Source organism: Panthera leo, chromosome B1, assembly GCF_018350215.1.
Source record: "Panthera leo isolate Ple1 chromosome B1, P.leo_Ple1_pat1.1, whole genome shotgun sequence".
Lineage (NCBI taxonomy): Eukaryota > Metazoa > Chordata > Mammalia > Carnivora > Felidae > Panthera > Panthera leo.
The window spans coordinates 199,618,864-199,631,574 of record NC_056682.1 but is presented as its reverse complement, the minus strand read 5'-3'; the positions used below and the strand labels follow the sequence as shown (position 1 = coordinate 199,631,574).

General features: G+C 51.3%; 1 protein-coding gene across 2 annotated transcripts in view; it reads left to right on the top strand.

Moving 5' to 3' along the window:
• Positions 1 to 12,711, top strand: part of CRMP1 (collapsin response mediator protein 1) — a 76,531-nt gene that overhangs the window by 61,593 nt on the left and 2,227 nt on the right. For both annotated transcript variants that reach the window (XM_042936930.1, XM_042936931.1), the window contains exons 11-13: positions 260 to 430; positions 9,277 to 9,456; positions 11,493 to 11,658. In XM_042936930.1, the coding sequence (XP_042792864.1) occupies positions 260 to 430; positions 9,277 to 9,456; positions 11,493 to 11,658 (517 nt within the window). The remainder of the gene's footprint in view (positions 1 to 259; positions 431 to 9,276; positions 9,457 to 11,492; positions 11,659 to 12,711) is intronic.

The window sequence follows — 12,711 nt, the reverse complement described above, 5'->3', positions numbered from 1 at the left end:
GGACCCAATGAGGACCGACAAGATGGCACAGTGGCTGTTGAGCAAATGCCAACAACATACCCCTGAGCGGTCAATTACATTTCCACTCTGATGGGGGCACGCCCTTGGGCTCTTTCAGGATGGCCGGTTTTCGGCGGGGGAGGAGAAAATTTCAGACTTCTGTTGGGGACTGCTGTCGGCAGTTCCATATTTTTGCCTGTCTGCCCTTCCCCTGGCCCTGTTACGGGGCATTCTTCTCATGAACGGATCTTGCCTTTAGGCTACTGGAAAAATGGATGAGAACCAGTTTGTTGCCATCACCAGCACCAACGCAGCCAAGATCTTTAACCTGTACCCCAGGAAAGGGCGGATTGCCGTGGGCTCAGACGCTGACGTGGTCATCTGGGACCCCGACAAGGTGAAGACCATAACAGCCAAGAGTCACAAGTCGGTAAGTCCTGGCTCATCTGAGACCTTTCCGGTTTGGGTAAGTGATTCTTCCTTTGCAGCCACTTTAGCAGTCTCAGTTAAAAATGATTTGTGAAGTTTTCAACGAGGATGCTATCTGATCATCGGCATGACTCGTTCACATTTCTCTTCCAGTTGGAGAGACTGAGTTTGATCAGGCTCGACTAAGCTGCTGCCGTTCTATTAGATGTGTTTTCTCTCCACCTCTCTCTGATGCTGTGTCTGTCTTTCTCTCTCGGTGGCCTGTCTCCTAGACACATGCATTCTCAGGCTCAGAGGAGAAGTATTAGGTCCAAGATTCTTTTTCCAATTTCATTATCAAGCTAGGAAGGGTTTGATCTCCTATCTCAGAAACCTCCTACTTCATTTTGTGGTCACTGCTAACAGTCCACAAAGGAAAGGTTTGGACCTAAAGTCTGCCATGTGTGAACACACCCCACGCGTGCACGCTCTCCCAAGCTCCAGGCCCCAAGCCTATGGCTGTGGGTTATCTCTGCACTTTGTATCTTACATGCCCTTGACTTCTTTACTCAGCCAGCAAACCTAAGGATGCAGAGAGACTTAAAACCTCTTCCTCTCCCTCACTGCTTGCTGCAGGGCCACTCTGTGAGGCAGCAGTGATCTTGGGTCCAGATTAACGTACACTCTCAGAAGACACAGGAAGCCACAGCCTGGCCTCCGGCCCGCTAAGTTCTGCTACAGGACATGGGCCAGGAGGCAGGGTGTGTGCATGCTGTATCGCCCTGTGACAGGGTCCTCACTGCCACACAGAGGCAGATTCCCAGCCTCCCGGGGGTTACATGCATGAGGACAGGACCCCAGGCATAAGGAAATCTCATAAGAAAGTGACAGGAATCATTTTTAGCAGTCCGTGAGCTTGGGCCCTGGAACCCTGCTTGGCCACAGGGGTCATGGCCTGGGGCCATAGAGGTCTTGTCCAGTCCATGACCATCCATGACTGTTCCCAACAGGCAGTCATGCTTACAATAACTGTCATAGACTCTGGGTCTGGAGTTCTTTCTTGTCCAGCAAGAAAACGGGATGCAGCATTAAAAATGTGAGAGAGACTAATGTCCAGGAAAAGACAAGAGCCAAGAGCCCCGAGTAAGGGCCCTTGTTCCATTTTTATTAGGATCAGAAGGCTTACAAACGTGCTGTTGGGTGTGCACAAAGAGACAATGAAATCGTAGACATTAACTCGTGGTCGTGAGGGCAAGGGGGTTTTCAAGATATGCGGTGTTAGGGGTTTGGGTTAACACAAAACAAAATCCTGGTGCTGGGTGGAAGGCAGTTTACAGCAGACGTGAGGCCCTGCCTCTGTTTACCTAAACTGGTCTAGGGGACAAGAAAGAGCATGCCACCTCAGGGTCAACAAGGCACCTTTCTTTTGCCAATTAGCTCTACTTTGGGCAACTTCACCCTGCAGCGATCTGTAGCCCTATTTACCTAATTTGGTCCTTCCTTCCTGTGAAAGCAGCTTTCTGCTATAGTACTCAGTTGGGAGGGGGGGTTGCTTCTGCCCTGAATACCTAATCTTGCTTACCCATCTTGGATGTTTTCATCCTGAGATTCCCCTATTCCTATACCTTTGTCCTATACTGGGACCTTCGCCCCACTTTACCTATTCTTATTTACCAAATCTTGTTTACGCAAACTTGGGTGTGTACATCCAATGGGTTTCTAATTCTTTATGCCTTGTTAGCCCATCAGTGCAGGCTTGGGAAATTCCTAAGCTTATTCCCCACAAATAACCAGTGCTTCCTAGTGACACGCTGGCTTCCCTCACCCCCCCCCCCCATTCCCGGGGACAGGGTCAGGGGGAAACAAGCCTGAGGTCCACCCCCAGAGAAAAGCGTACCCCATTCTTCACGCTTACCACCTAGCAGGCACGCAATCCCATTTTAATCACTGTGAACGCAGTGATGTGTGTGTGCACGGTAGGGTCTGGTAATGCGGGACAGGCACACGTTCCCCGTGGTGTCAGGAAGGTGTCACATCAAGAGAACATTTGAGAAGGTCTTGTGGGTGCGAGGGTGTGTACCACCCTGCCACCCGCCGGCTGGGGCCGCCCCTAAGCCCACATGATGGTCAAGGTCCAGCAGAAGATGAAGCCCAGATCACTCACTGTTCAAGCCCTCCTGCTGGGGGCCCAGCAGGGACACGGACAGGTGGGAAGGAGGCTGAGCTGCACAGGTGCACACCTCTCATTTCTCATTATTTCAGTGCGTGTTCAGTGGATGTGCAGGCTCCGTGCTCAGGAGCAGGGTTTCCAATTACTGTCACAGTCCAGCCAGATACGATCTTGTAGTTACTCTGTGCCTAGCATTTCCCATGTGTCCTGTCACTTAATGACCCGTACTTAAATGACTTAGTGGTCATCTCAGGTAGGCCGGGATTAATAAATACAGAAGTGGACGGAGAGAGGATACGTGAACGAGTTCCCGTGGCTGCTGTAACAAAGCATCACAAACTAGTGGCTTCAAACAGAAATGTGTTCTGGAAGCCGTGGTCTTGAATCAAGATGTCCGCGGGGCTGTGCTCCCTTGAAGGTCTGGGGGAGAACCTGTCCTGTGCCTCTGTCCTGGCTTCTGATGTCACTGGGCATCCTTGCCATCCCTTGGCTTGTGGATGGGTCCCTACGATCTCTGGCGTCTCCCTGCGTCTTACTCTCTTCCTCTAAGGACACTGGCCATTGGATCAGGGCCCGCCTCCTCCAGTGTGACCTCATTGTAACGAATCCCATGTGCAAAGACCCTATTTCCAAATAAGGTCATGTTCTGAGGTGCTGGGGGTTGGGACTAAAGCGTATCTTTAGGGGGACATGATCCAACCCATAATAAGTCATGTGCCGGAGGTCACCCATAAGGGAAGTGACTGTTTTAGGTTAATCTTGGGGAAGCATCCTCCCCCCATGCCAGGCCAGATTTGAATTCTTGTCATAGCAAGAGGAGGACTACTCAGGATGCTGTAAGATTTTTGTCTGTTGCATTGTCTCTGTGCAAAAGCGGGGCCATTCACACAGTGCGGGACACGAATGTTTTTTTTTTCAGACCATGGATTGAAAAATGCCTTGTTAGAGGTTTGTTTGGCTTTCTTGAGTTTAAAAAAATAGTACTTTTCTTTTAAGAATTAAAAAAAGATCATGTTATATGTTGATCAGTGATTAATGTTTGAAGTCTACTCTTTTGTAAAAAGAATGCAGCTTCTTTCCTCTTAGTGGAAAAGCATTTGCTTCAAAGTGCCACACCACAGGTGTATCTGTTTGTGTATCTACCTGTTTGTGTATCTACCTGTTTGTGTGTCCATAGGCCACTTAGTTTTTCTAACTCTTCACATTGAGATGTAATTTACTTACCACGATTTCATCATTTAAAAATGTACAATGCAGTGTTTTTTTAAAAACGTGTATTTGTTTACTTTTGAGAGAGAGAGAGAGAGAATGAGCAGGGGAGGGGCAGAGAGAGAGAGGGAGAGAGAGAGAGCCCGATGTGGGGCTTGAACCCACGAACCGTGAGATCATGACCTGAGCCAAAATCAAGAGTGGGACAGTTAACTGACTGAGCCACCCAGGCGCCCCTAATGTAGCAGTTGTTCTATTCAGAAGATTCCCCATCCTCCCCAGAAAGAAACCCCAGACCCACTAGCAGGCACTTCCCATCTCCCCTCTCACAGTCTCTGTCAGCCAGGAATCTCTTTCTTGTCGGATGTGCCTTTCTGGACTGTCGCAGGCTATGAGTCTGGAGTTCTCTCTTGTCCAGCAAGAGAGCAGACGCAGAATTGAATACGAGAGAGGCTAATATCTGGGAGGAGACAAGAGCCCCGAACAGGGGTTTTTGTCTCCATATTTATTGAGCTCACAAGATATTACCCACATGGTGAGTGTGAAGAAAGATCTCACACACGTGAACATGGAGAAAACAATCAGACAGTACTCATCAACTTGTGTGTGTAAGAAGCAAAGGGTCTGGCGGGCAAGTGGAGTTTGTGATCAAGGTGCATTGGCGCCGGATGGAAAGTAACTTCCTGCAGGTGAGACAACAAGTTACTCATGATCCCATTACAATATCTCGCTAGCTAACCTGGGGTGGGTGGTTCTTGCTAGCTAACCTCGGGTGTTTTCACCCCATGGTGGCAGTTTTCCCGTGCTAAGCTTTCTTCCAACCCATTTATGTAAGTAGAGTCTCTATCCCCACACTGGACGTACCATAGAAAAAGAATCACACCATATGTGGCCTATTCTGTCCGGCTTCTTTCACTTTAGTTTCATGTTTTTGAGGCTTGTCTATGCTGTGGTCTATACTTCGTTCCTTTTCATGGCTGCAGAATATTCCCTCGCCCGGAGAGAGCACGTTACTCATCTCTTCGAGGATCTAAGCATATGCCCTGCTCTCCGTTCGTCAGTGTCAGGCTGTCTTTTACAGGACACAGAGGGACCGAGGAGCAGGAACTGCCCCCTGGGGTGGGGTCTAGGGACCCGGGGCTCACAGATGGCAAACAATGGTTGTGTGTTTTCATTGTGGTTCTTTGTACTCATTTGGATTATTAGATCGTTCACCTGTCACCTTTGGGCAACGAAACAACTTTTGAAACTCCACGTGGTTGCGAGACCTAGAACCTGGTGCCACGTGGAATCCATGGGGAGTTGTCACATGACGCACGTCATGTCCTTCCCCTCCGAGGAATAGTGGGCCATGCAGGGCCGAGTGAGCTGGGAGGCCGGCCGGCTTCGAGTGGTAGGGAAGTGCTTGCTTCCTCAGTGTCTTTTGGCTGGACGCGCTCATTTGGGCTTCAACAAGACTGTGAGGCACCACACGGCTGGTCGCCGCAGGGTGACTCGAGAAGGCTTAGATGCAAATGTTACGACGGAGAGCAGCCCGTCTGCCCGGGTCCTGGGAGGCAGCCGCAAACCGAGGGTGAGGCTCAGTGTTAGCAGCTGTGTGTGGATCTGACTGTCTCCCCGAAACCCTGAGCGTGCTCCTAAAACCCATCGGAAATGATAAGAGAATCCTTTAGCTGATTACAAATCAATATAAAGAATCGCTAGCTTTTCTATGAAGTAATTCAAAAGCACTTTAAAAAATGGAATGGAGAGGGGGGCACCTGAGTGGCTCAGTCGGCAAACCACCCGACTCTTGGTTTCGGCCCAGGTCCTCATCTCCCAGTTCGTGAGTTCGAGCCCCGCCTCAGGCTCTGCAATCATGGTGCGGAGCCTGCTGCTTGGGATTCTCCCTCTGTCCTTCTCTCTCTGCCCCTTCCCTGCTTGCTCTGTATCTCTCTCTCAAATAAATAAACATAAATAAATAAAGGAATAAAGGAATGAAAATCAAAATTCTGTTTCTAATAACAATAAAAACTAAAGACTTACATAAACACAAGTTCTTTTAGGCTAAAATGAATCATTAGACGGACCATACCAATTCTTTTTTTTTTTTTTTTTTAATATATGAAATTTACTGTCAAATTGGTTTCCATACAACACCCAGTGCTCATCCCAAAAGGTGCCCTCCTCAATACCCATCACCCACCCTGCCCTCCCTCCCACCCTGCCCTCCCTCCCACCCCCCATCAACCCTCAGTTTGTTCTCAGTTTTAACAGTCTCTTATGCTTCCAATTCTTGAGAATTTAATCTCTGCATTCGAAGTAATCCCATCAGAACATTCAAGGGAATAGTTTTTTAGCTAGAAAAGCAGAGGTCTTAGGTGCTAAATGTGAGAGTAGGTAAACAGTTGTGGGAAGCTGAGGGACAAGGCCCGCTCATCCCTGTTATTAACACGGGTCGTACCGTTGCAGGCGTGGGGGGCGGTTTGCTGTTGGCCCGACAGAGGAGAAAGCCAGGCAGCAGACCAGCCGCACAGAAGGATTTGGTGTCCCATGCAGGAGGCAATTCAGATTAGCCGGACAGCGGTGCTCATTGGCCTGTGGGTCTCAACAGCGGGCCCATAAGGCCAGACTTCTCTGTGCTCCTTATCTCAAAACACACTCAGGAGGGATCGGAGGTTGAAGTGAAAGTTATCAAGGGTCTATAATAAAGCATGTTGTTTTAAAAATGATGGTTTGGGGGGTGCCTGGGTGGCTCAAACGTCGAACTTCAGCTCAGGTCTTGATCTCGTGGTTTGCAAGTTCGAGCCCCACGTCGGGCTCTGTGCTGACAACTCAGAGCCTGAAGCCTGCTTCGGATTCTGTCTCCCTCTCTGCCCCTCCCCCACACTCACTCACTGTCTCTCCTGTCTCTCTCTCTCTCTCTCTCTCTCAAAAACAAACCTTAAAAAAAATTTTTTTTAAGTGGTAGTTTTGAAAAATAAATAAAGAAAAGCAAAGTAAGTAAAAATGATAGTTTGCAAGGGGAGAAGATCTTTCTAAGCAAGACACAAAACTTAGAACATGTAAAGGGGAAGATTGGCCTGTTTGAACATCGACTGTATACAAATTAAACAAATACCCCCTCTGTATGGCATGAAAATAATAATTATTATTACCTTATATGAGATCAGGAGGCAGAGGACAGACAGCAGAATGATACTCAGGACAAACAACGGATAAACTCCTTAACATCAAAAGTGTCCCCAAGGGCCACCTGGGTGGCTCAGTCGGTTAACCACCCAATTCTTCATTTCAGCTCAGGTCATGATCTCACGGTTCATGAATCAGAGCCCATCCATGCTGACAGCGTAGAGCCTGCGTGGGATTCTCTCTCTCTCCCTCTCTCTCTGCTCCTCCCCTGCTTGCACTCTCTCTCTCTCAGAATAAATAAACTAACTTTAAAAAAAGCATCCTTAGAAACCAGTAAGAAAAATACCAAGAGCCTAATAGAACGCTGTGCAAAAACACAATTATGCAAGAAGAAATACACAGACGACTTCTAGATCTTTAATAACAGACCCAGCCCCACAGCTAACCAAATGCAAACCTCAAGAGTAAAATGCTGTTTCTGACCCGTGCAGTGCCAGAGACCCTGGCGGCTGAGGGGTCTGACCCTGGTCAGACCGCGGGAGGCAGGCGAGCTCACAGAGTTTTGTTGGGAGTGGAGACTGGTGCTGCCTTTTGGGAAGACGGATCTATCAAAGTGAAAATCCATTGACTCCTTGGCCCCAAACTCCACCTCTGGAAAGGTTCACACATGCCGGCGTGGACCCCACAGAAGGGTGGTTCAGTATGGGTTTTAGCAAAACGCAGGGAAACAACCCAGTGTTCCATCCCTGGGAATCGGATAAATAAACGATAATACACCCCTGCGAGGGGACACGGTGCAGCAGTTTAAAGAGTGTTGAACACATTTTTAAAGCACGTACCTTTGCTGATAGGCAACAGTCCCTGAGCTCCAGAGAAAAATTCAGGTGAAAGCCAGCTGTACAGAGAGTGCTCTTGCCCTGTCAAGACAGAAAACATCTGTGACACAGAAGAATCTCTTTAGGGCAGATGTCTCGGTCAGAGGTAGAAGAGAGACCTACTTTTTAAAATCAAATATTGTTTGCACCTTTTGAGTTTTCTCTCACCCCATATAATGACCTACTTTTTAAATAATAAAAAGCAGTCAGCTAGAGGTGGTTACGTTCCCTTTCGGAGTTATGAAAACGGTGTGTATTTTTAAGAACACGTTTTGTCTTTCAAATTAAAGGAAGGGAGAAAGGAATTAAAAATAAAGGTGACCGCGGGGCGCCCGGGGAGCTCCGTCGGATAAACGTCCGACTTCGGCTCAGGTCATGGTCTCAACAGTTCATGGGTTCGAGCCACACGTCGGGCTCTGTGCCGACAGCTCGGAGCCTGGAGCCTGCTTCGGATTCTGTGTCTCCCTCTCTCTCTGCCCCTCCCCTGCTGACGTTCCGTCTCTCTCGCTCTCAAAAATGAATAAATATTTTAAAAATAAAAAACAGTAAATCAAAACGACCTGACCCAGTGCTGGTGGGGATTTCATAGACGTCAAATCAGTGAAATGTCTCTCTCCTCCCTGTTGCCCACATGGTGTCAGATGGTTGGGAGCCTTTGAAAAGTAACTTGGTGATAAGCGATAAAGACCCTAAAAAAGCTCATTCTCTCTTGACCCAGTAGCTTAACTGTAGAAAACTATCCTAAAGGAGATATTTGTGGGGGCGCCTGGATGGCTCAGTCGTATTTTGGCTCAGGTCATGATCTTAACGGTTCGTGAGTTCGAGCCCCGCATCGGGCTCTGCACTGACAGCATGGAGCCTGCTTGGGATTCTCTCTCTTCCTCTCTCTGCCCCTCCCCTGCCCATTCTCTCTCGCTCTCTCTCTCTCTCAAAATAAATAAAAATAAAAAAAATTTTAAAGGAGATATTTTTTTTTAATTTTTTTTAACGTTTATTTATTTTTGAGACAGAGACAGAGCATGAACGGGGGAGGGTCAGAGAGAGAGAGGGAGACACAGAATCTGAAACAGGCTCCAGGCCTCTGAGCTGTCAGCACAGAGCCCGACGCGGGGCTCGAACTCACGGACCGCGAGATCATGACCTGAGCCGAAGCCGGCCGCTTAACCGACTGAGCCACCCAGGCGCCCCAAGGAGACATTTTTTAAAAAGACACAAAAATGTCTTGTTTGTAGTCTGAGCAGCCACAGTGCCTGACATCAGGGGCCCCCGTTCACGTTCGTGATGCCCCAGACATCAGTTGGGTTGTACAAAGCCACCCGCGATCTAAACGCCCATGGCGAGGGCTGGTTATGCTGGCGCAAGCCCACGGAGTGGAATGCCACACAGCCCCAAAGAGGAGGTTTTCAGAGGGCAAGGGCTGCGAGGTGCCCCTGTGGGGACGTGAGGGATGTCCCGGCCCGGGCGGAGAGCCGGAAGGGCCCGGTCACGTCTCTTGCCATGCAGGCCGTGGAGTACAACATCTTCGAGGGCATGGAGTGCCACGGCTCCCCGCTGGTGGTCATCAGCCAGGGCAAGATCGTCTTCGAGGACGGCAACATCAACGTCAACAAGGGCATGGGCCGCTTCATCCCGCGGAAGCCTTTCCCCGAGTATCTCTACCAGCGTGTCAGGATCAGGAGCAAGGTCAGTGGGTCTGGGGTCTGGCACGCGCCGCGTTCACAAGTCACAGCCGCGGGGGCCTCCCTTTCCTCTCGTGTCAGGTGGGCTCTCCCCCCCGCCCTGCCTGTGTCTCGGGGCCGGAGGGGAGGTCTCGGGGTTTTGCAGACTGTGAAGGGGTGTGCGCCCGTGGGGTGGGGAGGAGGGGGCGGGAATAACACGGACCGTGCCGCTTTGGGGTACGCATCCCACGTCCTTTCGGGGCCCTCGCCACCGGCTCTTTGAGGTGTCGAGACCTCCCGGTGCTCAAGCATCGGACAGGCCAGCGTCACACAGCTGGGAAAGCCGAAACCCTTAGGCATTGCCCTTCTGGTAAAAGTCGACACCCCACCCCCCCGCCGCCCCCAGCATACTCGGGGGACAGCAGAACTGTGTCTGGACGCTCTTCAGGTCTTTCCTCTGTTCTCCTTGCTTCCCCGCCCTTCCATTCTGTGTCCCCCTGTCCCTCTCTCCTTGAAGAGTCGTGGCAGGGATGCAGGAGGCCCTGTCAGAGGTGTGGAGTGGCCCCATCCCTTCTCTGGTCCAGCTCAGAGGAGGGAGCCGCTCACACTTTGGCTAAACTGCCACTGTGGCCCATCGTCTTCCCTAATCAGGTCCCTCCTGTCACCGTGACCACCTGCTTGGTGGCTGATGTTTGTTGGAAAGGCCAGCTTGTGTGTATGTGTGTATATATGTGCACGTGTGTATGCGTAGATATACTTGTATGAATGTGTGTATGTGTATATGTGTGCACACACGTGTGTGCATAGGTGTATGTGTATGCGTGTGTGTGTGTGTGTGCCCACCTGTGGGTGGTCCCACTCTTCTTGTGCTTCACAAACGGCACCGCCACCACCCCCAGTGTTAATGGAAAAGCCCAGAAACCTCCTGGCCCCCCCAGACCCCCAGGCCTGCATTACGATGCTCGAGGTCTTTCCATGTCACATAGGGTGTGGCACCCCGGGTCCGAGATTCCAAATGACACAGACGTTGCGTGTCAAGTGGGGAAACAATGGGCGTGGGGAGGAAGCCAGTCAGATCTGAGAAATGGCCGTGGAAAGCCGCGGTGGCCAACTGACCACAGCAGGCTGTTAGAGATGAGGAGACTTTTGTAAACTCCCGGCTGGACACCCACGGAGGGGCGCAGATACACCTTGGCCAGATGCATTCCCTCTAAACTGGTGTGGACCGATGCCTGTGCTTAGTGGCCACGTCTGTAAGAGCAGGTGCCTGGGATCTATGCCAGGCCATCATCCGCAGTGGCCAGAAGTCCGGGCCCCCTCACATGCTGGGGCAGAGGACAGGAGCCACAGCAGGTGAGGGACAGAACCTGTCCCAGAACATGTCTCTGGCTGAGCTGACTTGGGGGGGGCAGTCACTGAAGGGCTTGGGGGGGCAGGGAGGCAGGCCTGGAGCCAGCTGGAACTGGGGGAAGTCCCCGAGGTGCAGGAAGCAGGTACAGTGAAGAGTAGAACAGAACGGTGGCCAGACCCGGTAGTCAGGGACATAGGGCTCCCCCGGGGACAGCACTCAGCCCGCGGGGATGGGGACTGTGGCCCATGCTTGGCCCCCCAGAGGGTCAGTGAACGTGTTCACTTCCCAGCCTCCCTGAGCCGGCTGCCCTCAGAGGTGGCCCCATCACCCCACCTTTCTCTCCTCCTCCTCCTTTCTGGAATCCCGTCCCCGATGAACTAGCTGCCCCCAATCCTCGTCTTGGGCTCAGGACCACAGATGATTCACTGGCCCTTGAGGGGGACAGTGGGGTGTGTCAGGGAAAGTGTTTTCCTCTTGAAAATGGGCTTGGGGTCCTGCATGAAGCTGTGTGTGTTCACGTGTGTATGTGGAGTAAGTAGGTGCATGCTTATGGAGTGTGTGTGCACACGTGTACGTGTGTGTGTGTGTGTGTGTGTGTGTTTCCCCGAGGCGACCTCCGGTCACTGTCCAGCTGCAGGGCTCTGGCCTGCCCGAATGGGAAGTGGCAGGTGAATCCTACCCGCCAACCCCCCTCGCCTCCCTCTGTTTAGGTTTCTGGGTTGCAAGGTGTTCCCAGGGGCATGTATGACGGTCCTGTGTATGAGGTGCCAGCCACGCCCAAATATGCAACCCCTGCCCCGTCTGCCAAGTCCTCGCCCTCCAAACACCAGCCCCCGCCCATCAGAAACCTCCACCAGTCCAACTTCAGTTTATCAGGTAAGAGGCTCCCCGCTTCCCAGGGGCCCACACTCCTGCTGAAACAGCCCCGGGGGGGGGGGGGGGGGCTAGATGAGGAAGCAAGGAGCGGGCGAGGGAACCCTTCCCCTTCCCTCCCGGGGTGCCAGAGCGGGCTGGGGGAGGTCAGAAAGCAGAGGGGGTCTGCCCCCAAATTGGCCCTGAGCTCAGAGCTCATCCTGAAGCACAAGCTTACCCTGGAAGCTGAACGCGTCCCTCAGACCCAGTAGACGCTACAATGTCATCAGGTCGCCACGTGAGGGCAGACACACACACGCTGGGAACATCGAACCGGAATCTTGTCCCCCAGAGTATCTGAGGCATTAGCGTGTGTTACACATGGGGCTGCCTCCTAGGAATATGGTGAGGAGTTGGGCACAGCTGGGCAGCCCCCAGTCTGGTGCAGGGGTCAGCAGACTTCTTCTTAAAGGACCAGACAGTAAACATTCGAGGTTTTGTGAGCCGAGGGGCAAAGTTTAGGATATTCTATTAAGCAGCCATTTCAAATGCAACCATTGAACAGTGTAAAAAAAAAAAAAATAACCGTAAAAAACTATTCTTCGCTCCTGAACAATACAAAAGCAGGTGGTGGCCGTTTGTCCATGGTCTGTAGTTTGCAGACTGTGGTCTAACAGGAGGGAAGGACAGTTAAACAGAAAAGCTGATATGCTCAGCAAGCGAGTCGAAGGGGCCGAGAGAAAGACGAACATCGGTTTAAACTGTGGGGGTGACAACCTGCCATCCATCCAGGGAGTGTCTGTCTCAGCGATTACGCAATGGGGGACAGAAGTTGGGCGGGGTCCCTAGTCCAGCTCATCTCACTTTCTGTGAGCCTTCATGCAAGAGCTTCTCACACGCTGAGTGCGGTTCCGGTCTTTAAAGACAACTAGTATTGTTTCCACAAATGAACCGGAGACACAGCTCAAATAGCTTCTCTGATGCTCAGTCAACAGAATTAGGGAGTGGACGCAATGCCAGGACAAGCCACTGGGTGGGGCTACGTGGAGTCTGCAAACCGGACCTCTCTTCGAAAGT